This window comes from Larimichthys crocea, chromosome XV (assembly GCF_000972845.2).
Source record: "Larimichthys crocea isolate SSNF chromosome XV, L_crocea_2.0, whole genome shotgun sequence".
In the NCBI taxonomy this organism is placed as follows: Eukaryota; Metazoa; Chordata; class Actinopteri; family Sciaenidae; genus Larimichthys; species Larimichthys crocea.
Window position 1 is genome coordinate 22,262,283 of NC_040025.1, and position 25,726 is coordinate 22,288,008.

The following is a 25,726-nucleotide window of genomic DNA, read 5'->3' on the forward strand; positions in this document are numbered from 1 at the left end:
TAACAGTGCAATGTGAATAATCTATGAACAGACACTGTGAGAAGAAATGAAACTTGAACTGTCACTGTTGTATGAAAATGATTCTGATTTAATGCATTTTGCACCAACATACTTTATGAAATGGTTTCTTGAAACCATTACTCGTACATTATTGCATAAGACATAATAGAACAAATAAATAAATAAAACAAATTTGTTTATCATTTTAAAATACAATACAATGTCTATTATATATCTATAAAAACTGTATTAACACACATTACATGTGTTATCTCTAAGCCTAAAATCACAGATCTATTCACAAATGTGCTCTGTTTAAAAATTGTAACTAAACATCTGCAGACCGGTGACCGGTATATAAATTTTTGTTGTTGCTAATGTTCTGACCTAAACTTTTTTAGTTATAAGGGAAACACTGAGGGCGGCACAGATATTCATATTGAAAATAATACATTATGTGTGTGATGGAGTGAAGTTCTGTATATACAATAAATCTAAAGGACACCGGAGAGAACACCTAAGTCTCATGAGATCCTGGACACAATACTGAATGCTGATGATTTTTATTTTTCAAGAAACTGATGCAGAACTTCCTAAGTAAAATATGTTATGGCACCAAGAGGCCAAGAGGAAGAGGAAAGCACACTGCTGTACACATATATGTTTGGACAAATACTTCCATTATAAACTATTAATAAAAAACACACTTTTTATATTCAGGTTCTGAGGCCTTACTGGTGATATTCTATGAAATGTTTGCAGGATCAGTTTGTCTGACAAACAGCACATGTGCATGAATTGATGTAACGTGTGTTCATAAATGACTACACAGAAAAGGAAACCAAATATACATTGTTTCAAACTGTTAAATATATACTATCTGAGATCGCCTCTAAAATGATTTTTTATGCATACGTTTGCACTCTCAACATCACAGCTAATTCATTTTTTAAAAAATATTTACATTAGTATAGCAGCAAATTAACATTTATTTGTAGTCAGGAAATACACTTTTTTGCTTTCTTGTCAAGAGTTTGAAACCACTCTCGTGTCTGCATGTAAATATGAAGCTACATGTAGCGGCAGGTTGGCTCAGCTTAGCATAAAGACTTGAAAACAGCTAGCCTGGCTCTATAAAAAGGTAACAAAATGTATTCATGTACGCAGATTTTGGTACATTTAGACAGAGCCATGGTAGCTATTTCAAGTCTTTATGCTAAAGCTGAACTATCTTGTGCCTCCTGCTGACTCTTGGCAAGAAATAAAACAAGCATATATCCTAAAATATTAAACTACTCCTTTAATATTAATTATTATAATATTTATATAACTTGGGCCTACATAACATATATTTGAAATTATTTAATTAAATTAGCTTTTATCTAAACCACACTTTGAAAAAAAAATAAATTCCAATAAAATAAAATTTGTTATATATTGTCAACATTTATCTGTGAACACTGACTTATGTTGTTAAACTGTTACAAGCATAATAAGAATCTAAATAAATAAATAAATAACAATCCTAGATTCATTAACTTTCTCTTTAACACTTTAAACTGTTACGTTTTATAAAAGTTGTCCAAAAACTGGTTTAAATTTTACATTTCAATTCCACTTAAAATATTAAATATAGCATTTTTCTGTTTGACTTAAAGTCGGTATCAAAACATTTCCTTCATTACGTATTGGCACATTTTGTTTGTAAGTTATCAAGAAGTTGTGGGGTTCATTAACTAAAGAGATTTTTTTTTCTGAAGGCAATGGAAAAAACAAGTGATGGAAACAATTTTTGTAAATGCAGATTTCATATACAGTACCACTTCACTTTACAAATCATGTAAAATCTGCTTTTTGAACAATTTCCCCCAAATATTTTAATATGAAAACAACAGAGATCCCATTGATCAACTAGCACAACATCTATATCAGGACATTTTCTGGGCTCTGAGTGCAGAACACTTATCAAATGTACAGTATTCACTGTGATAGTGGCTGAGCTCAAAAGTTTTATGATGCAACTTATCACAGAGTCTATTCAGTCTGTAGGATCCCTGCCCAGCTGTGAAAATGAGGTTAAACAATCAGGTTTGGCATCATGATAACTTGCATCAAATAATTTTCCTTTGATTTAATTTTCTGTCAAGCCCTCTGCACTTTAGAGAGTGATGCTGACAAATAAATAAACACATATATTGTCTGCATAACAAGGACAAACCAGTTATGTAATGTTGTTCTCATGGTGTTTGTGGCCGGGATATAAACAGCAAGTCACACATACTGTATTGTCTCAGCATTTTCACAGCTGCTGTAATGTCAGACTTAGGGGACTAAAACAAGTGCAGACTAGTAGTATTTGATCCAAATGGTCTGTTTTGGGAATATGTACATATTAACATTTCCACTATGAATAAAATTTCATAAAGAGACTCTAATATTATTACTTCTGTAATTCCAACCATACAATGGAAGACAAAAACAGACCAAGACAAAGACAGACATGATTATATGAATGAATGAATAAATAAATAACATCAATAATAAATAACATAAAGTAAGAAAAGAAACATTCTTCTTTTGCAAATGAGCAGGAACAAAAAAGCACAAGGACAGAAAGGTGACCTATAATCAGAAAAGATAAAGACATTTTAGTTTTTTTGGAGTTGTTTGCATTGAAGCTGTTAGAAGTAACCATAAACTCATCTGCTGTTATCAGCTGACACGTTCAGAACAAAGAGGCGACTGTTGCATATTAATGTGTGTACGCTAATGGTTAGAAGGCTGAATGAGTTGACGGTGAGGTCAGGGTGTGGGAGGATTTTCCTGGAACAAATACAGAGGGAGGAGAGAGCAGAGTCCATGTCGGTGCCGTTCAAAACCCTTCAGGAGTAGATGGTGATGACCTCGCGTCCACCTCCGCGCACAAGGAGAACCCGATTTAGACCTTCAGTGAGGACCTCAAGGAACTCCATGTCTGAGAGACAATCACAGTGAAGGAATGCAGTTTTCTTACGCGACATGAGCAACACGTTGTACAATCCTTTCCAAACTTTGCAGCCTGATGTGACCCCACAGATGAACTCAAGTCAGATGAACTTAAGTGCACCTTAACTGATACTCATCATGTTCCAAATATGTTTATTTAGACTGCTTTCATGTTGGATGCGATTAAACACTATTGATTATATAAAGGTAGATATCGTTAAAAGATCTTTTTTTTCATGCAATTGAAATAGACAAAGCTTTTTTTTTCTATTTGTGATGCCCATCTATAAGAGAGTAATTTCCTCTCTAAAATTCTCAAATTTAAATAACTCTTCAAGTCCCCAAGACGTAAAACTGTCCAATATTTCACAAAACAACAAAGATGAGAGAAAAGTTAAAAATGAAATCAGATTTGTGTAGCAGACTAGACTATCTATATAGACAGTGAAACATTTAAAACTAGCTCCACCTTGAATAGAAATATATGTATTTCTGCAGAACAACTACTTTTACTTTTAATACTCAGGGTATATTTTCTTGACAATACGTGCATAATAATGCAGAACCTTTTCTTGTATTTACTTTAGTAAATAATAAAATAATACTTCCACCACAGGTATAGAAATTTAAATGTGCCAAACAACAATACTCCAATTGTTACAGTTTTTCTTTGCTTTTTATCACCTGTATCTTTTATTGTATTCTGGATAGAATGTTTAGTACCAGCACTTAAATGTTTTCATTGTATTAATATTTTCATGCTGCCTTCCTCTTGTTGGACAAGAATCTGAACTGAACTGGAAAAGTACTCAGAGATATATGGAATACAGTATGTTGTATGTATGATGTAGGATACAGTTTTCATTGCCCACGCGGTTTTTAGGGGGTCCAGGCATGTTGAGCAGGACAAGTTTTGCTTCCTTGGACTTCTTTGTGATCACCTCATTGAGCCTCATCGCTGTATGCATGCGCCTCAGATCAGTCTGATTCCTAACAAAAAAACAAACAAACAAACAAACATGAGATTATATTTGGTTCACAAATGAGTATTTCTAACTGCTAAGCTTACATAAATGTTAATACTTACAAGTTCTCCCATTCCCTACAGCAGCATGTAAGGAGAGAATATATTTCACACACGTGCTTACAACAGAATCTGCATTTGGTGATGGGTTAAGGTCAAAGTTTTGTTTGTCAAACTCGTAGGAACAGAATGTATGAAACCCTTGAACTTGGGTCGATATACACAAATATTTGCCACTGACCCACAGTTCTTATTGGGCATGTCATGTGTAATGTCTGTTTCTTTTACTCAGCTGACAGGTCACTCACGGCTTCATGTTGAAGAGGTCTTTGCCCGCCTCTGTGTTTGCTGATAAAAGGCTCTGCCCCTTGCCTGCACTCTTGTTGTCTGTCCAGGTGGCAACGCCCTCTCCAGGCCCAGCAGGAGACGTGGGGCTTGTGGGCACGGAGGCGTTCTTACTGTAGATCAGCTGAACCTGTTTTGTGTTGGAGACAGCCACAGACTGAGAGAGGGACACCGTGACATTACAATGCGACAGAGACACAGAGAGAAAAGAGACACCTGTCAGTATAGGTGAAACTCTGGAAAAAACAGTGGCCAGTGGTGGAAAGAGTAAAACAATGTCTGTCACATAACAGTACAAAGAGAAGATTGTACCCAAGCTAGATCCAATAACCTACCACACACAGAATATCTGGACTGATTTCATGAAACAACATAAATTAGAAAAGGAATGAGAGTGTTGAGCTGGATTGCATATGATGACAGATTTAAACCAAGTTTGAGTGAATGTGAGTAAAAAAAATACTATACTTTCATGCAGGAAATATGGAGCTCAAAAATATCAAATGGAGTGATTGATGTACTCACATGAGTATATAGTGGGACAAAAATCAAGGTGGTATCTCCATACATCAAAACCTCAGAGAATAAAAAAGTACCTCCAGAGTTTACATTAAGCTGTGCATTGGCATCACCCCAGAGGAGTGGCTCAGTATGTGTGAAACACCACACTCTATTACAAATTCACAAATGTGGAGGGAATTTGGGTGGGAAAATGTCATCACACCTAAGATAAAGAGTACAGAACAGCAATGTTGGTAGACATTTGAGAGTTTGATCATTTCGAAGCCACGGTTAAAGATATTCTGGGATATAAAACACCAAATTAATGCAAAATTATGCACCTTGGAAATGTGTCACTGGAAATGATAGATATATAGTCAAGATACTACTAACTGCATCTAAGAAGGCAGTAACAAGGAACTGGTTCAAGACTGAACCCTCCACCATGGAACAATGGCTAGGAAATGTAAGAGAGATCTACTGTATGGAAAAAATGACCTACCAACTTCGAAAAGAACGTCTCTGATACTAAATGGGGAAAAATGGGTGATCTGTGACATAATGAAAACCCAAGAAACCAGATTTGAATTTAACCATACCTGCAGCCATGACTGTTCTGAACCTGTTTTTCTTTGCTAATTCTTTTTCCATTGTATATATGAACAAAAACATTGCAGTTAAAAAAAAAAAAGATTGTGCCCTAGCTGGAGCACAGAGAAACAACACGTGTGGACGGAATAAGGACAGAGGTGCTGTAAATAAACAAGTTATTTGTCCTAAAAGGGGCCATGACAGCATTACCTCGTCCTCTGGTTGTTCTACCAGGCTGGCTCCCTCCTCAGCGCTGTGCTGGGAGCGCAAGGCAGGTGGGTTTTTACGTCGAATGGACCCACGGGATGAATCCGTAATGCTCTGGATCTATAGTTATTAAAAAACAAAACAAAAGGGGAAATGGATTATGTTCAATTTGTGATTTCCCTCTGGAATTCATTTGTTCTTCTCTCAGATCAGTAAAAACAAGTCCAGACTCGAACACCTCATTATAAAGTAATTCCCTGCACCACAGCTGATATTTGGAGCACACAGAGTGATAATGACAATGTCAAAATTAATGTTCCTCGGGGGCCTTTGCTGGCTAAAAAATTTAGGTTGCGGCATCGTATCATTTCTTTACCTCTCTCTCCCTCTCATTCTTGGTCAGATGCATCTGCTTGAGGATCTGCGATCGTTGCTCCATCACCAGTGTCTTCTCGTAGGTGTAGGCTGAGATGTCACTGTCATGCTTTAAAGCAACAAGACAATTTTATAAAGATTTATTATACTGAAAAAGAAGAAAGTTTGGTTTGGTTTTTATCTCAGGCCATAAAACATATTTTTAACAGCTCCTAAAACAAAAACAGGGTTTGTGTGTTGTGTATGTGCCAGACAAGTCTCTCACCATCTCCACCACCTCCACCTCAGCATTGATGCGCAGGTGATAGAGGAAAGTAATGAGGTCTTTCTTCATCTGGATACTATTATCATCCATCTGAGCAACAGTGAAAATGCGCATCTTACACTTCCTCCACACCTATGGGACAAAATGGGAACATTTCACAGAGAATGAATAAAATATTTACAGTGTTAACCCTTCTGAACTACGTCCACACGAGTATTACTTTTATTTCGCACCTTATGCTGACGCAGCAGGAAGGGAAGAAGCATCAACATGCCTCCGTCGTGGACAATCCACCACACGTCTATGTGACCTTCAGTGAAGCGCTCTCCATTTGATGGGTAGCTGGAGATATTCTTAGGAACCAACAAGGCCATACTGGCTACAGTTGTCTCTCTAACTACCTCTGCAGAGAGACAGGACAAATGGATTTGTTATAAAATATGATGGGAAGTGATTACTTCACTTTTATTTGTTTAATTCACCCGCAGAAAGGAGGAAATTTTGTAAAAATAAACATAATTTCTCTGGTGACAGAGAACTCACCAATAAAGTTCCTAAACTGCTGGTGGTACTCAGGTTGTTTCCAGTTTCGGGGCCAGCTGACCATCACGGTGTTGTGCTTCAGACCTCCCAATCCTCCAACCTGGATCAGGTGGGACGTCCCGTCTCTCAGATTGGAGGAGATGACCACCTGAGAGAAGCCCTTCACCTTCTCTGTCTCCATCAACTTACGTAAAGACTACATATACAAAGAGAGGACTGTGATTGTGTTCATGTGTTTGTTTGTGTGATATTAATTGTCTGTGTTAGCGATGAGAGGACGGACCTGATCTGCCCTCTGGGCCTCAGCGTAGTTATCGAGGAAGGTTCCTTGAACTGAGGTGCCAACGATGGTCAGACCCTTCCCTGCTTTCAGCTGATTGCTCAGAGAGAGCAGGCGAGGCTGTTCTACGTTCTGCTCAGCATCCACACTCACCAGAACCAAAATCTGAGGCCTGACAAAGAAACAAAGAACAAAAGATTCAGATTAAACAGGTGATATAAGCTTCACTGTTAAAAGAAGGTTAAAAGTTGAAGACTGACCTCCAGTTTTTGGTATGTGGCGGTCCCTCCTCCAGCCTCATGAGAGCGAAGCGTGCAGCGCTCAGAGAAATGCCACGTATCCCATCACCCCACTCCTTCTCAGCTCTGTGACACAGCACATTAATGATTTTGGTATCATGATGTACATGCTCAATAGCATTCCTTCAACTAAAACAACAACCACTAGCAGAAAAACTGGATGTTTGGCTGCTGCAATCCAATCTCATTCTTGTTTTCTGTCCCAGTATGCTGTCATGATGATTACTCACCCACAGAACTCAATGTATTTGTAGATGCAGGTGGCGATGCCCATGGCGACTATGGCGTAATACCAGGAACAGATAAACATGAGTGACAGGCACAGACTCATACCCAAGAAAGACAGAGCCCTGCAGGGGACAGGAAGTTACATGTTTGGTCCAACTGGGAATGTTTTGTATTTAGTCTACTGCTGCTTAAAGCAACATTGTGTACATTTTCTACCATAGTGCCCTATATGCTTGTCTTGTACTATGTACTGTGTACTATGTAAATCTGGGTATGATCACCCACAAGAAGTAGGTAACGCTTCATGGCACACCACCAACTACTGCTGATAATTTAGGTGAAACTGAGTTATATTTTATGGTCGTATGTTTTAGATTTCTGCATAATGTTGATTGAACTCATGCTGGAATAGATAGAAAGACTTCTCATGGTGGCATATACAGCACCAGAAAGCAAATTTTATCTAAAAAAATGTGTCAAATGCAAGAATTACTAAAATAATAGTGCATTTGTCATGGAAATAATAACCTTGTTTCACTCATTAAATGGCCCATATGTTTGTACTAAGCAGCTACCGTGGCTGTGAAGTGAAGCCAGCGCTAAAGTGCCAAAAACTGAAGTTCCTTGAATGGATGCTGACTACAAAATGAGTCACAAGCAAATTCATATAAAAATGGCAGGAGCAGGACACCAAGATGGTGACGGCCAGAGTCACTTCACTCTGTGCTTCACAACCAGAAACACATGTCCAGAAACCTATGTGTGACATCAAACATACTATGTCCAGTCTATGGTATGTATGTTAAGTTTTTGAACACTAACACACTCACCAGTGATAGAACTTAAAGCGCGGCCTCCAGTTTGGAGTCCTTAGCAAAGTCTGCAGGGCACAGGCAAGATTGACAAACATGTAGCACATCAAGAAGAACCTGCAGAGGAGAGGGCAGAAGAAGAGAGCAAGAGAAATTTAAAGAAAAGAAAAAAGGCAGAGAAATTAGATATAAAGAAGGGTCCTAGATGCAATAGGCCTGTGCAGCAGTGTGTGTTAAATTACAGTGTTCGTACATGGAGAGGATGGGTGCGACTGCATCCAGGGAGGCAATGATGATGCCAATCTCACAAATGCTGGCTGTGAGCAGAAGAGCCCAGGTAGGCTCCCCGTTGGCTTTGCCATGCCCAAACACCTGCAGCAACGTAAGGATTAAATGAAATCATATTTTATAGCACCAGAGTAAGTGCTATACAAACAAAGTATGGGATTTTAATAATGTAATAATGTAATAATCATAAGTGTTTCGGTTTTTATGATTCATGAAGACATTTTAATGCTAATCACTCTAAGAAATGGGATGATGCCATCTCGAGAAATGGCCTGCAGGAGACGTGGAGCTCCAGTCAGACTCTGGAGTCCTGCTCCACAAGTGGAAAAGAAGGAGCCAAATACAATGACCCATGGAGACGGCCAAGCCAGAGTCCCAATCACCAGGTTACCATTGACCCCTTCACCAAACCTGTGGAGAGAGGTGAAGACAAAATACACAAGTCATTTTAGCAGACCATTTTATGTATGATATACTACTACTATTAACAATAAAAATACTACTTAATACTTACTTGTCCCTTAAGACTACTCCTTCTATACAGGCACCAAACAGCACTACACAAGACATGTCTGGGCAAATCGGTTAAGAAAATTTTTTGATTCAAATATAATGAGTTCAGTTTCTGTTTTATCGACCTCATCGGCCTCGTGAAGGATACACACAGTCGATGTGGTGGTGATGGCTGCAATCGTGCCGATTGGGATCGACTTCTGAGCATCACGCAGGTCTCCAGAGCGGTTGGAGCCCGCCATGATACCTGTGAGTGAAGGAAGATGAAATAATCAGAAGCAGCTATAAAGATAGTTTTGATAGAGATTAGCCCTCAACCTCCTCTTGTCCCTTCAGACGTCTTATCAATGGGCCGATCTGATTCTAACCTGTGACAGATGGGAAGTATATCCCGACCAGCAGGGTGAAGAAGCTGGTGATGTCAGCCAGGACGTAGCGGTTGGTGCTGGTTGTGGGACTGTCTGGATCGCTGTCTGATGGAAGCCCACGCTTCTCCACGAACATCCCTTTTTCCAGGTAGTTACCAAACAGGTTCTCTAAAAGACAGAGGAGTGTCTAAATGAGTATATGAGAGCGATCCTCAGAGATTTATGTAATTTATAAGATTTATCTTACCTGCCAGGATGCCACTAGTGACGCCCGGGATGCCTTGTATTTCTGTAACATTGTTATTGGTAAAATATTCGTCACAAGTGGCATTGAGGTACTCAGAATCACAGAAGGACCTCCACAGTTTGGTGGTGACGGTCTCATTGTCTATTTCGACGACCTTTGCACAGACATCATATCCTTTAGAAAGAAGAGTTCGATTTCCCAGGAGGCATACACTGGAAAGGAAGTCAACAGAGGCGTCATTGTCACATACTCGGGTCATCACTGGAGACTTTGACCAGTGAACAAACTAATTACTCACGGGAAGACAGGGGGTTCAAGGGCAGTCTTGATGACTCCGGCATAAACAGCCAGGATGGAGAGGATGACGCAGGCCAGAAAGACCAGCGCCAGCTTGTTCACATATTTGACCCCCACAAACACCACCAGCGCCATTAAGCTCAGTACAATGGTGCCGTACACCCGCATGTTGTTGAGGAGAGCCTCCTCTGCCTCGGGCCCCTCCAGGCCTTCAATCTTAAAGATGGCTGCCTGAGGAATGATATAAATCTGAAAGAAGGGAAAAAATAGTAAATATTTAATTGCACATATAATATTTTAAAAGAGAATTTAGAGAGTGAGGAAAATACTGGTAGTCTTTAGTAGTTCCCTGTACATAATATAAAAATATTAACAACAACAATAACAACAAGTTAAAAGCAATAAATCTGGAATAATAAAACTGCAATAAAATATGACATAAAACATAAACAGGTCAGCCCTCTTATAAAAGTTCCTTAAATTCAAAATATATTATGATAACTTAAAGGACTTAACATTTTAGAGAACTTAGAGGACTTAAAATCATATTTATAATGATGATTTGTAATCTTTAGCTTACACCTGCAGTGAGCTGTGCACATACTGTAACTGTATTCTGTTTTTTTTTTATTTACTATTTTGTGCCTTTATTTGAAGAGTGACAGCTGAAAATAGACGGGAACTGGAGAGAGAGTGTGAGAGAGGGGACAAAATGCAGCAAATACCTGTAGCTTGGTATTAAATCTTGGCTGCTGCAGTCAGGATGTTCTACCAGTTGAGCTACCCATAATACATTTTCAAGCTCTGTAATTGGATGTGTCCAATTGGGAGTCATAGTTAACTTCTTCTTTGAAGTTTTTATATACACCATCAGACTTTTGATCAAGGACTCAGATATTTTTGATGCAGTTGTTAATCTTTTGCAGTGAGTTTCACACCAATAAAGGCCTACATGAACAACATATAAGGCTGTAAAGACAAAACAATAAACTACTACTACTACTTACCAGCAGTATTTCAATACAGCCAAGAATGTACATGGCACCTGCAAAAGTGGTGCCTAAGTAAAAGCAGATCCCAACAGCTCCACCAAACTCAGGCCCCAGCGAGCGAGAGATCATGTAATATGAACCTCCAGCTGTGAATCACAAACACACAGAAGAGTCAGCGCAATGCCCTGTAACACACAAACACACTCTAACACAACCCCTCAGACATCCGCTCACCTGGTACGACTCCATTTGTTGCAATGGCACTCATGGAGATGGCTGTGAGCATTGTCTGGAAAAAAAAGCAGCACACAATAGAGGAGAGTTACCGTAGTCTGAGAGGCAGCAGGTGGGCAAGGCAAATTAAATATGGCCGGCAGCGAAGCCTTGATGAACCGAGGGAGTGAGCAGAGAAAAAACATCCAGCAGCACAAGAGGTTGAGTTATTCCTGCGATGACCTCATCGCATTTCCATTTTATTCCACTACATTTGAAAGAGAACTACTGTTTTATTACTACAGGTGAATAAGTACAGCAAGATGATATGAACGATCCACTAGAGGCCTGCATGTAACCAAAAAACGGTCCTCCACTTTGTAGCAGGAACCCAACCAAACAGTCTTGCACACAGTCCTAGTTGAAACTGAAGGTATTCTCAACTCGATCAAACACATCTCTTGACCTGACCTTGCTGAGCCAAATCTCCAAACCAGGCAAAAATGGGAGACTGACAAGGACAATTTAGATTCAAGTCCGGTTGTGATGATGATTGATCCTCAATATCCCATGGCACATTGGAATGATTATTGAACCCTACCCTCGAGGAGGTAAAAGGTTCGCAGTGCAAAGGTCGTTAACATTTCTACACTGTTGCCCATAAAGTCGGAATAAAATATTTTTTACCTCCTACCTCCCTCATCTCTTCTCTTACCTCTCTCATGAAATGATTGTGACAATGTGATTTATTCTTGATTGGTTAAGTCTATCTGCTCAAAACTTTACTGATCAGTCTCTTCCAAACATCACAGTGAAAATCACAAATAACCTGATGTGTATAAATATGAACAAGAAGAGGAATGTGTCTGAAAACAAAATTATTCCAACTTTATAGGCAACAGTGTACATTGATGCTTATACTTATACTTTTAAGAATAATTGTAATATGAGAGTAGCCTGAGATGCTCTTAAACATCTATGGATGGAGTTTAAATCAGCGTATGAGGAAGTTTTCTTTTCTCAGTCAAACGTACAGTACGTTTTTTTTAACCTGGTTGTTGACAGAGCAGCAAGTTCCAACAGAGGCATGTTGTTGTGGTGTGTGTCATTGGGTTTATTGGCAGACTGCCTCATGCCAGGATTTTACTGTGTCACCTTCAGCATCTGTGCAATGCAAATCATAATTATACAGCCTGTTATATATTATAACAGCCTGTAGTCTGATCATAAATTCACCTAACTCTGTATGTGTGTCCTGAGGAACCACTTTAAATTGATGTGATCTTACGGCTGGATGTTTACAGCACTACTGTCCTGTATTCAATTTATCAGGCATCTAACATCTGTTAGTTAGTAACAGAGAGGGGTCATGTTTTACAACATATAGCAGCAGGGAGGCCTGCAGTTTTCCTCACTGTGGAGCAACACATGAAGACGATTATGAAGGAGCCGAAGACGCCTCCAATCCCGACCATCCAGGTCATCCGCAGGAAGAGGATCACCCCAAAGATGTTTTGGATACACGGCAGGTACACTCCCATCAGAGTGCCCAGCTGTGGAGCCTGAGAAACACAAACATGACAAGTGATTAGACAAAGTTAATTTTCAGTTGAGCTCATCTTATTTTCTATGTGGGTGGATTTGAAATGTCATAATCTGTCTGAAGTGCACTTTGTTGGTCAGTCTTCTTAAATCTATTCTAGCCTTTTAAATTCATGGAATGAGGCTTAACTCTTTCATTTGAAAGAAAGGGGTTTATTTGTTTACAAATGTAAAGAGATGATAATCCTACAGAGAAGAGGAAGACAAGCTTGGGTTTATATCCGGGTTTAAGAACTCTCTTAAAAGAAGATAAATGTTTATTCTCCTCATTGTTTCTGTCAGTAAATCTGTTTAAACCTCAAAATGAATGAAAATGGTTTTTAAAATCGAAAATTTAAAAATGAAATGATCTGGCAACAACTAATTCACATTTTTTCTTATATGTACAATAAATATCTACGCACATCTATTTATAAAGTATGTGGAATAAATTCTAAATAAATTCTAAAAACTTTCTAAAAAATAGTTTTTTTTGTTTTGTTGCTGAGAGTAGCTCTCTAAAAATTCGTTCAAATCAAACTTTCAAAATCAGAACAATTCAAATATCGAGCATCTGTGAGGTTATAGCCAGTCACTCTCTGAGGGCAGCAGTGCCGGCTGAGCCTCCGCTAATGAGCATGCTACCTGCAGGGGTGAGACTTCAGCTCCAGAGTATATTTTATATGTTGTGAAATTAAAACGCAATGCAAAGCACTTGAAATTGTGCTTTACACAACATTTATACACCCAGTCCGTTTTTTGTTTCCCTTGCAAACCTCTACAGATAGCTCAGCTACAAATCCTGTAACACATGAACTTAAAATCTGGTCACACTTCAGGAAAAACTCCACCCTGCAAGAATATACAACTAAAACGACTTACACCACCTTTCCACATAAGCCTATCTACATTGATACTTTTTTAATTTATTATTTAATAGCTGCAACAATATCATTTCAATGTGTATAAGGGGCTTGTGTTGGTCTATTTTAGATCCTCTAGACAAAAGTTAACAATAGTAGAGAAAGAGAGGATTCAGATCAATGTGTGACTAACCCTGTGTTATGCTCCACTGAACAAAAACAGGATAACCGAGTCAACAAACCCTGATGGAGGCCAATAAATGATAAGCCAGCCAGAAGAAACAAAAAAGAAGTACAGACAGGTGTGAAAAACAAATTATACTTTTAAAATTCAAATCAACAATCTACATTCTTGCTGGAAATCAGAGGGATTCTGTAAAAACAATGACTATAATTCATCAATCACATGAGATCTTCATAGCAAATGTCCTGCGATTGAGCTCCTGTTTCTTCTTGAGACCAACCCTTGCGGACATAAAAATAAAAGAACTCATGTAAGCTTTGCTCTCTGACGCCTGTCACTTTCATGATTTCTTTTCAGATAAAGCTGCTCGTTTGGTTCAAACTGCTGCAGGGTGTGGATGAACGGATCAAATGCAGTAATCCACCTTGACAGGTTTTTTAGACGGACGCGCCCCCTCCTCATTATTCTCAGCCTCTTCGTGCTCTTTGCTGCCCGTTGGCAGGTTGGAGTAGTTGGCCAGACTGCTGAGCAGAGAGGAGACCATTGGACTAGTATCCATCTCCTCCTGCAACACACACACACACACACACACACACACACACACACACACACACACACACACACAGAAACACAGTCGTATTAGACTGGAGATCGACTCTAATATGATGCTTTGGGTTTAGGAATCTGTCCTCACCTCAAACAGAGCCATATTCTTGCCGTCATACTGCTGGCTCTTCTCTGCATCACTGGCTGCGCTGCTGTTGATGAAAGGACTGCTCTCTTTAGGGTTTCCATCACCTGAAAACACAGAAACACAGACCAGCTGGTTTTGGTGAAACTGATCATATGGTTTTCCAGAACAACTCAGAACACCTGAGAAGTGTTAGTGTTTGTACCACAGGCGTTTTGGACCAGGCTCTGGGTGGAGGGGTAATGCAGACAGGGAGTGAAGTTGAGTTCGGAAACCGAAGAGGACATTGATGGTTGCCTTGCTAGTTTTTGATCATAAGTGATGTAATAATAACAAATGCATGTGTACAGCAGTCCATATTTACAAATACACAAACAAAATACAAATGTTTACAAAAACAAACAAACAAACAAATGAAACATTATTTTGGTAGTTGAAAATAACAGTTTTAACTCATGGGGTTCTTACTATCAAACATTTTTTGTTCATTTGATGTGGTTAGGTTTAGTCTTCAAGTAACTATTGACCTTTTCAAACTACTGACTTTTTCCAAGTACTGTCAGTGTCTAAATATAATATACACTGAAAAGGTGGTTTAATTCCTCCAAGTGGATATTGTAGAGAAAACAAATGTGTTTTCAGTAAACATTTAGTTGATAGCCACATTTTATTTTTTTATTTTTTTATTTATGTTAATTAAAAACCTCTCCTTATTTCTAAAGTCTAAAATTAATGTGATGAAATATACATTGTGAAAAGAAATCTAAAGAAAATTGAAAGTTATAGAAGAAAAAAACAAAGAAAAAAAAGCATTTTAAGATGAATTGTCCAGCCAGCTCTTTGAGTGCTAGTCCTGTTTGCATTTCATTCAAACTCATGATTGGTACAGTATGACTGTCTGATCCCTCCAGCGGTCGCTGCCACACACACTCAACGTTGATATGATTTATAACACCAGAGATGCAGTCAATCTGCCTTTCTTCCATGTGAGTCCCAGGAGACACTTTTCTTCATGCTATGGCAGAAGAATACTAAAGACCTGCTACAGTGCTTCAGAGCCACTTCACCACACAAAGTTATTTAATTAAAGCTCCTACTGAAATCTGAAACAGTATAGAATCAGAGCTGCTTTAATCATCCACGCTGGTCAGATTCGAACCAAGCTTACAGGGCGAACACCCCGTTAATCCTGCTGGGAAACCTCTCCACGGATGGACGAGGTTAAAGGATTATTATGCTCATTTTCAGTTTTATGCTTTTATTTTGGCGAGTACCAGAATAGCTTTACAGAATTTAATGTTCAAAAACACATATTATATTTCTCATACTGGATATAACTCGGCACCTCTTTTCATCCTTTGTCTGATGTGCTCTGTTTTAGCAGCCAGAGAATCACTGTAACTGATAATAACATTATTTTTATTATTATTATAAAGCCAATACAGAGAAAATATAGAATTTATTTGTTGCCTGATGAACGATTAAGTGATGAATGCCAATATTTACTCTCTTTTAGCTCAGTTTTTGGTCTCCACCAACTAATAATAAAAATGTATCTTTTTAAGTGTGTCTGTTTGCTGTTTGGTGCTGAGCAGGTGGTGTACATTACACATACATTAAAGCTGTGGGCTGGAAAACCAAAACAATGAGCTGAAAGATGCTAAAATACTTTGTAGATAATTCTCTTTGGGTTCATCAGAATCACCATCAATTGACTTGATTCTAAAAATAAAAAATATTGATTAGAGCAGCTTTACATTGTGGTCAGGTTAGTAAGTAATCATGACATCTAATGTCTAAATTGTAGAAGCCATGATAACTTACAAACCAGTACACCAGAGTTTCATTAGAGGATTAATGTAATGCTCATTTTATAGGATTTAAGGATTAGAAGTCTACACACTGTGTGCACTGCCTCTTTAATCCAAGTCTGACTGTCTTCTCTTGAATTTATGCTAACATTTTGAGGCATTTATACTTTTACCTCACCCTTATGCCATTTTCTGACGTCTTTCTGCCTCTTTACCTAAAACAGAAGAGTATGAGAATCCTGCCCTTTACAGCAAATTAAAGTTTCACCTCAGCAAAGGTAGAGTTACAATATGGACTACTATGACATTTGAAAGCCTGTGCAAGTCCTGCAGCTCCTGGTTGGTGAAAGCAACACGAACAAGTCGTCTCTTTCAGTTCCCCAAGTGGCAGCAGTATTACACACTAATCTTCAAAGCAAAAAGGGGAGTCAAATACCAGCCAAACTGTTCTCACACAGCACATAATCCTTTGAACGACGGACTGTTCTCCTAAAGACTCTTTGCAAGTTGTGCATATTGCTGTTCATATGATTTCTTAAATCATTATTCAAAGTTTACTGGTTCATTTATTCATTACAAGAATATTTATTTCATAATGTCCTTTACATAAACATTCCTGACCCTCCGAGATTTGCAACAACATGTTTATGTTTGTCACGCAAGAAAGCCTGTGTGTCATTGACTAAGCAGTGATGGATTCTTGCTGGCGTCCTTGCGATATTACTCGTGGGATGGGAGTGTTATACAATAGAATCCTGGATTACACTGCAGAACATTTATACATTAATAAAAGCTGTACTGTGTTTCACCCTAAAGGTCGACAATAATAATCCATTTACACGCTGTCCAAAAACTCCTCCTCATCCATCACTGCAATCAAAATGACCTTTGGGAGTAACCAAAGGCTTCGCTCAAATCGATGCATTACTGTGACAGAAAAGGTTACAAAAAACATGTAGTAGTGTAGTTTAATTCGTTTGTGCACACCTCATAACCTAATGTGACAGTAACACATTATAACAGGGGTCATGCAGCATCTGACTAATTAACTTGAATAAAAACAGCTTCACATTTCTATAAGCGCAGATAGAGTTCTTCTTGGATGTCCTGAAATGCCCTTTTCCATGTATCTGGATAACAGCTAATGCATGAAGTAATTGCGACTTAATGATTAACCAATGGGAGGGTTAGTGGGAGCAAGAGTGATAGTAAATCTGGCACATGTTAATGCACTGAACCCAAATATCAACAATCTGTCTACAGAATTACGGATCCCACCTTAAATATACAAGGCTACATTGCTCCAGCTGTTTCGTTTTAGTCATGCTAGAAGGTAAAATAGCTCATCAACTATTGGATGGATTGCCATGAAATTATGTGCTTTAGTTATGCCGACAGAATAAACTAAGAATGTGAACATGAAAAAAATTATACTGGCTAAACATCAGCATGTTCTGATATTACCTATTATCTCACCTCATAGAGTGCATTGGTGTATCATTGAGGTTGGCTTCGGTCGGGTATACACACCTATTTTATTCCTAGGATCACAAAGGCATGACATAGTACTCAAAATGCATAGTCATGGGGTTGTCTCACCTGCCTGTGGGTCAGTATTCAGTGCATAAATCTTTTCCTATTTTATGGCTAATGTTAATTTCATATTGATCTTAATTTTCTGATGCCAAGCTGCAGATGTTAAGTCACAATGTGTGGATATTACAGACCCATTGTTGTTGAGCTAAATATACGAGTAGTCCTCTGTGTCATGTCACCACTGACAGGCAATAGCACAGCTGTGGACTCCTAATCTTTATCTGTTTATTTGTAAAAATGAGCTGCTTGAATTTTTGCACACAGTGCACAGTGCTAATCCTGCACAGGTAAGTTACTGTTGACAGTCACTTTCATCCAATTAAACCTGTTCTTTACCCTTCTCTTCACAAATCCTCCTGCCCCAAGGGGAAAGATCTGCTCTCTCTTTGAGGGCTCAGCTGTGTGAAACCTAAGATACTAGTGAGTCTGTTTCTTCTGCAGTTCTACGTCTTATTCCTCAGAGCACAAAGGCCTCGATTCAGCATTAATTGGACCGCTGTCTAGTTTTGAAGTAAACTTGCATTTTCCATTCAGAAAACCTAGTACTGTGGTGCATTTTTATTTCCAGCAACAACTGTTGTTTTTTTATACAACTAGCTTTAAGTGACTACTAGCAATAATACTTAAAGATCACACTATCCCCTTCAGAGTTGAGAGTTTTGTAAAAAAGCAGAAATTCCTCACATTTAAAGAGTTGAAACAAGGACATATTTGTTATTTCACTGGCTAAAAAAAAACTAATAAATGAATATTTGAGCACAACATGAATGATCATCAATGCTTCTTGAAGTTTTACAGCACCATTACAAGCGCTTTTAGGATTTTGATAATCTGACTGTGAACAATTTGTTTTGAATTTGACTTTGGGCTTTAAAAAGAAGATCTTCTTGAGTTTTAACCAGCACTAAAAAATTGTTGTCTCATCAAAAGATTTTACTCCTGGTTACCAAAGCTCTTAATGGCACTGTAATATGTATCAGACATGATTTCTTTTTACGGTATAAGCCTTGCTGATATGTCAGCGCAAAGTCACATTACTTCAATCTCTTGTAAATATGGTGAAAGTTTATGCACCTAAGTAAATGTAATGTTTTATTGCAGTTTCTTCATATTTTTGTCTTGATATTTTATCTTATTTCTTTACTGTTGCACTATTCTCTGATGAAGCACAAGTGGGACGCTGCACTGAATAAAAATTCAGACCACAGTTCATGTAGAGGTGATGTTTAAAAATAACCAAAAGTTTTAAAAAGAGAACTGAGTCATCTAGTCTAGTAGGGCTACCTGTGGGCTGTAATGCAAGAAGAAGAAAACATTTGTCTGTGGTACAAGCAGAAGTGCTCTGCCTGGGGATTTTAATGTCTTTTCGAGCTCACAATATCTTAAAGGCGATCAACAAAGTAGCTCAATAAAGCAATAATCCTGATGAAATCAGAGCACAGACAACCCTTTCTCTTTGATTACGCAACACGGAAGAATAACTGGCACGGAGATTAACAAGTGTTGAAAGTGACCTACATAGATACATTTCTGCAAATGAAGAGATCTAAGAGGTTTATACAGGTGTTAAGAGCACTTAAGATTTATCTGTATACAGTTGTAAAAGCTTCTGATACATAAATATATCCATAAAACTGACTGTAAAGTGGCCCTGCAGTACTACAACTGCAAGATAGCAAGGATTCAATGATTTAAATCAGAGTTAAATGTAAAATATTAAAATTACATATGTAATAAAATATAATCTAGAAGCAGACATGAAGTACAGAAAATCAAGTAGCTCATTAAAGCACCGACATGACATCACACAGTGACTGTGTTTGAGGTGGCAGGTTGTTATGGGGCTTATGTGAACATATGAAGCAATAACACACTGTGCAGACTTTGTCTTTAATGTGTGGGTCGTATCAGGGCAACCTGCCCCGTCAGGAAATTTATTGTTCCAGGACGAGCTCTTTTGTATTCCTATGCCTGTGTGCATGTGCAAACACGCACACAGACACACAATTACTAAAAGCATGTCTAAAACGCAATATTGCATTGCTGTAGTCACTGTTTAATGGCTTATAAGAAGTAAAAGAAGACTCAATCAGTGACGTTTTACTAAATAGATTGTAGGTTAATATCCATATAACTGAAGTTTGACTTTCAAAGACTGCTGATGTGCTCTACTGGGGGAGCCAGGAATCAAACCAGTACCTTCTGATTACTAGACGGCCTGCTCTACAGTCTGAGCCACAGCCCTGGCCGTTTCGACAAATATGTTGAATAAAAAGACGGTATCTGTGGTTCTGCTGCATTGATTTTTGATCATTTTGACTTTTGAAAGTCCATCTCAAGTCAAGTCAAATAATCGTACAGGAGTGCAATCCTAAATCAATGCAGTACTCTTTTAAACTGTTGTACCTTAAATCTACAGCAATACAAAAGTATCAGAGACAGCGGTTTGGATGCAGACCTGGTTGGCCAAAGAAAGTGTGAGCACTTTTACCGTCTTAATGACAGGGAAAGAGAAAAGTTAAACAGAGTGAAGTTAATAATCTACAGATTTCTAATTATTACATTTGCTGTCATTACACACTAATTACACACTATTTGAGATCATTAACTGGAGCTCAGCTGTGCTTCTGTTTGAACCACGACATCTCTATCTGTTTAGCTGATTTAAATGATTTGTGTGCTACTAATGGATAACTAATAGATAATCCTTATATCTACATCCCTGTCTTAGGACAGATAGTTGAGACTTGTTGATAAGAAGTGGTCAGCTCAGACAGACGACAGAACCTGGAAATGTTTTTAACAGTGCAGCAGCAGGCAGAAATGTGTACTATGACTTGACCGCAGCATGCAGATGAAAGGCAGTGGGTGGTGTAGATTTGTACCCTCTATGTGACACGACTATTACAAAATGGTCAGTTTATACAGCTTTTAAAAGCTTAATAGGACACAAGCTCATGGGGATTATATAGCAGCTGCTGGAGGCCACAGAGGAAGGCAGAAATTAACCTGTGCATGTGAGAGAACTGCATAACAACCTCACGATTACGTCAACCACACACATACCTCATTCATTTTCACCTCGCCTGCTGTAACTCGAGAACTAAAGCTAATTCAATGAAGTCATTTGTTTAATTTAAATCTGTCTCCTCACTTGCGCACTCGTTGTCTGCCCTTGTTTCTGTCTCTTAGGCAGCAGGGGTGTGATGCAGCTCTGCCAAAAACTGACTGACTTTAGATGTAAAACATGTAGGAGTAGTAATATATGTTGATCTCTCTATAACTAATATATATAGCCACTGGTTAAACTCTCTTTCTGAAAGCCATAATATAATATCCCATCTGTGCAAATCCCACCTGCAAAACTAATGACATCCCCATCAACCTTATCAACCCTGTTTTTTTGTTTTACTGCCAACTAGTTGGTGTTAGTGTGCTTACAAGCTAACGTAATATAGTGAACATAGTAAATAATACACCTTTTAAACATGTGCTAGCATCACTGTGATCTTGTGACAGCCTCACAGAGCTGCTTGTTAACTTTATAGGGAAATGAATATGTAGATAGTAGATAAATCTACAAACTTTACAGTAGCAATACTGATATCAAACACTCCCAATGTACAGCCCCCCTTTTTTAAAAAAAAAGATCTGTGTTCACATTAGTGTTGCTGCAAAATACTGATATCGACGATAAACTTGATATTTAAAAATGAAATATTGATGTTAATTAAGCTTCTTTCCACACACTTTGTGGGTCACACAGTTGTGTAATTCAGGTAGCCTTATAAACTTTTACTAAAGTGTACCATTCCCTTTATTAGATTAAATCAAACTGAAATGCCAGTTGACATGTCCTCAACAGTCCTGACTTGCTGCTTTTAATTTGGAGTTTCTCCTTCATTTGTTCTCCTGTCTCGCTCCTAAAGCATAACATTATTAAACACTGCTCTTCCACATCCCTCCATTATCCGTTAGAAGTCATTCAGCGTTCAAAACAATCTGTGGGTTTCTTCAACCTGCGATTTGAGCATTAATTGTGTATGCTCATTTTAACATGGGGGCAGATGCATGTTGGCTTCACTTCACAGACACGCAGGTTGCCGCTTGGTCCTGACTGAAATATCTCGACAACTTGGACGGATTGATTTTTGGTTCAGACATTCATGTTCCTCTCATGAACTGTGATTACTTTAAAATAAATGAAAATTTAAGCCAGTACTTTTGTTTATGACCAAATACTGACATCCCATCAGCCACAGCTGTTGTGTTTCCTTTTTTATTTTGTAGTTCTCCCCTGTCTGTGTCTTGCATGTCTACTTCCTGCCTTGTCAGAAAAGGGGGGAAAAAAGCTAGAAATTAGGACCAGACTCAACATTTCCAGATGTGAAGCTTTTTCGTGTTAAACAAAACAATGTTGTTGCCTCCGAAATCATTTTACACTTCTGCCTCATAAGAGTGTGTTTGCTAAAACAGAATAGCGCTCAGTTACTGGTGAAACTTGGCATTCGTATAACTCAGCAGCTAATGAGACCACCCAATTCCTGTGTTTGTTCACATGCTTGGATTTGCATTTGGCTCAACAAATTTGGCTCAAATATTATATTTCTAGCTAAATACGACAGATTTTACACTTGGATAATCTGATTACTCCATCTGCTCAATACTAATAAGTCCTGATAATAACGGACAGGCTTAGGGTTAGTAGTTATCACAATGACAATGTATGCAATTTGGTATAGAGAGTCAAAGGCAATGCACTGGCCAACGCTTCATCTATGAGCATCCTCATATTATAAAGGGGAAAAGTGGAAGAGGTAAGGAGAGGAAAATAGGGTGTATTAAATCCTTGGTGTTGTTGTATGTTGTTTAGTATCCTCAGTAGATGTTTGCTTTGGGGATGGTTCAAGTCCAACAATAAGGTGTTGGAAGTTGAGTCCAGGTGGTAGAGTTGGTCCCAGAATTCTAGAGGTACGTGTGGGATAGAAAGTTGTTGTGTTTGGGGTTAATAGAGAAATTGCTAAAGAAGATCCAAATCCTAGTGGTTATGCTGAAGCAGCGGGTTCTGATGGTTGGGATTAGGTCAATCCATCTCCGGGCAGGTAGCGGATCCAGGTAAGTGGTTAGGTTAAGGAATGAGAGGCTAAGTTGCAAGGGGTCGAAATGGTTAGGGTTAGGAGTTAGAGCTGCACAGCTGGCGCATTATTAACAAGCTGGAGCTGCACACCCACTGATGTTTTCTACCTCAGTGGGAAGACCGATCAGTGTGTCCGAGTGCACCATCATAGTTGCTGTTGGGTGACATAATTTCATAAATCTTAAAGGAAAAGCTTCACATTTGTGGAAATTAGATAATTAGAGAAGATGGATATCATGTTCATGTTTGTACACTGAATACTGAATACTCAATGAATACTGAATACTCCTGTGAAAGTAAACTAGACTGAAGACTATTCACTTGTTTAAATACCACATGTTCTTGAAAGACACTGTAGAAGGATACTGTTATGGAATTTTCTATCCTTAGGCTGCATATGGTCACGTGTGGGCCTTGAGGTCCTCAGCAGTATTAATTGTTTGTCTTTGACTAGGTGCCACTATATCTCAACACTTTGGTGGTCAGGGTCGAAGAGACCTATTGCTGCCTTCCTAGACATAATAGATAGCTGCTGTTGACGTTCCAATCTGTGTAAACAGACATCTGTGTCTCCAGACTAGAATATGCTGACAATAACACCTCCATGGGTAAAGACATTCTCTTTGATAATTCTGGGCGTAAAGTATTTGTGGTGTTATCTTGTGGTTTAAAGTCTATCCACCATCACAAGTTCGTCAGAATGCGAGACCGACTCATTCACTTCTGATGAACTTTGAGTGTCTCTAATTCTCCTTGGCCAAGCGTCAATAAATAATACAGCATAAGACATCAGAGGCTCCTGAACACTTTCTTCCCTCCTGACCTCACCATTGACCTTTGACTTCAGCAATTTCTCCACAATAGAGACGACCTGCCCTTGCGACCAGCTTGTGGCCTCTTGTATTTATTATAAGTGGTGATATTGGTGTTGAACATTTTCTATTGGGTGACTGTCTTGAATGAACAACAGAGGCTCACTCATGTTTTCATAGCTCTAAAACAAACAGTGAGTTCTTCTCCCCTTTGAGATTTCTGGTTGACTTCTTGTGATAAGGTTCGTTGTCTTCTACATTGTAATTGTAATATAATTTACCTCTTCAGTGCTTTTTGTGTTTGTCTGTGTTTTTTTCCTCTCATTGTATGCTGAGTGCTTGTCGACATGCCAGCAGTTGGCTAACTCAGAAAGTCCAAAAGTAACGGAAGTGTAAAAGCAACAAATCTCTATTGTATGTGCGGTTACATGCCAGACATTTTCTTGGTCTGCAGTGTCTGCAGGTTGCCAGGTAATGGGTCCAGACCAGGAAATAGTTTTGTAAAAACTTCAAAATGAGACCTCATTTGCAGATTCCTATACAAAACTATTTCAACATGTTAAATCGGGGAACTTTGTAGATGGATTTTGTTACCTTCAGACAGGCTTGTGCTAAGCTATGTTAGCCAGCTGATGGTAGTTGCTTCATATATAACACAAAGTGGAATTCTCGGCTAACTTGAGAAAAAATAAATACTTGTATTTCCCAATATGTCAAACTTTTGGTGCAGTACGTGAGCCAGTCTTTGGTATTGAGGTCAGAATGTTTGTACACTCATCCACCACCATGACCATCTTAATACCAATCACTTTTCACAGTGGTAAGCCAATGAAATTGTCATGCCAGCAGCTGCTGAATAAAAAACAGCTGGTTTTGAATTGGAACGAACAACCAAAGCTGATTTTCTAGTGAGACAGCCTTTAGAAGAAAAAACAACTGTGGAAACAGAAAGTGTTTTTAGGTTTCAATTACAATACCAAAATGTTTTTTGGAAAAAAACACAAGTCCAAATGACTTTCAGGCCTCTGCAATTTTTCTTAGCAGCCACCATCTAGTTGAGAAAGCAGGAAAACAAGAAACTGGAAACAGATTTATTTTTTGGATATTACTCCTCTTCTTAATCAGTTGATTAATGATGGATTCAAGCTGTTCCCCATAATAAATGCCCCAACAGCATATCTGTTTCAGAAAAGGTTGAACCAGCAAAATCTTTGGCCTTTTTGAGCTTTATTTGACAGAGACAGCTTTAAGAGTGACCGGAAAAAGGTGAAGAGAGAGATTGGGAATGATATGTGGGAAAGATCCACAGGTCGGAATCAAACCCTGGGCCGCCGTGGCAAGAGCTGAAGCTTTGTACATGGGGCCGTTGCTCTACCAACTGAACTAAACGACACCCCTGTAGTGACTCATCTGTACACCGAGCTTCAGTTTATTCCCCATGTTTGTCCCAAAGGGGAAATATCAAATGATTCACCCACAGCTGGCAGCACTCCAGGGTGTATGAAGGTCAATAGGGGTGATTTGATCATATAACATAGAGGACACCTTGTGATTTACTGGTTCACTTTCCCTCAATTCCACCTTGTCAAGCTCCTTTTCTTTCAACAAATGATAGTCTATTTGTTTACACTTGAAATAAAACCTTTTTTCGGGACACTCATGCAGGTTATTTCAGTCT

The 25,726-nt window shown here is 38.6% G+C and overlaps 1 protein-coding gene across 1 annotated transcript in view; it reads right to left on the reverse strand.

The window, feature by feature from the left end:
* The window catches only part of LOC104935331 (solute carrier family 12 member 5), a 36,796-nt gene that overhangs the window by 4,008 nt on the left and 7,062 nt on the right, over nt 1-25,726 (reverse strand). Inside the window, exons 2-25 of the mRNA XM_019267763.2 lie at nt 14,696-14,799; nt 14,426-14,566; nt 12,789-12,935; nt 11,395-11,449; nt 11,176-11,306; nt 10,170-10,417; nt 9,872-10,083; nt 9,625-9,792; nt 9,405-9,503; nt 9,258-9,315; nt 8,980-9,154; nt 8,709-8,827; nt 8,474-8,572; nt 7,646-7,765; nt 7,377-7,481; nt 7,120-7,288; nt 6,837-7,032; nt 6,527-6,696; nt 6,294-6,425; nt 6,030-6,137; nt 5,657-5,773; nt 4,318-4,511; nt 4,073-4,087; nt 3,858-3,975 (exon numbers count right to left, since the gene is read on the reverse strand). Coding sequence (XP_019123308.1) covers nt 3,858-3,975; nt 4,073-4,087; nt 4,318-4,511; nt 5,657-5,773; nt 6,030-6,137; nt 6,294-6,425; nt 6,527-6,696; nt 6,837-7,032; nt 7,120-7,288; nt 7,377-7,481; nt 7,646-7,765; nt 8,474-8,572; nt 8,709-8,827; nt 8,980-9,154; nt 9,258-9,315; nt 9,405-9,503; nt 9,625-9,792; nt 9,872-10,083; nt 10,170-10,417; nt 11,176-11,306; nt 11,395-11,449; nt 12,789-12,935; nt 14,426-14,566; nt 14,696-14,799 — 3,200 coding nt within the window. The remainder of the gene's footprint in view (nt 1-3,857; nt 3,976-4,072; nt 4,088-4,317; nt 4,512-5,656; nt 5,774-6,029; nt 6,138-6,293; nt 6,426-6,526; nt 6,697-6,836; nt 7,033-7,119; nt 7,289-7,376; nt 7,482-7,645; nt 7,766-8,473; nt 8,573-8,708; nt 8,828-8,979; nt 9,155-9,257; nt 9,316-9,404; nt 9,504-9,624; nt 9,793-9,871; nt 10,084-10,169; nt 10,418-11,175; nt 11,307-11,394; nt 11,450-12,788; nt 12,936-14,425; nt 14,567-14,695; nt 14,800-25,726) is intronic.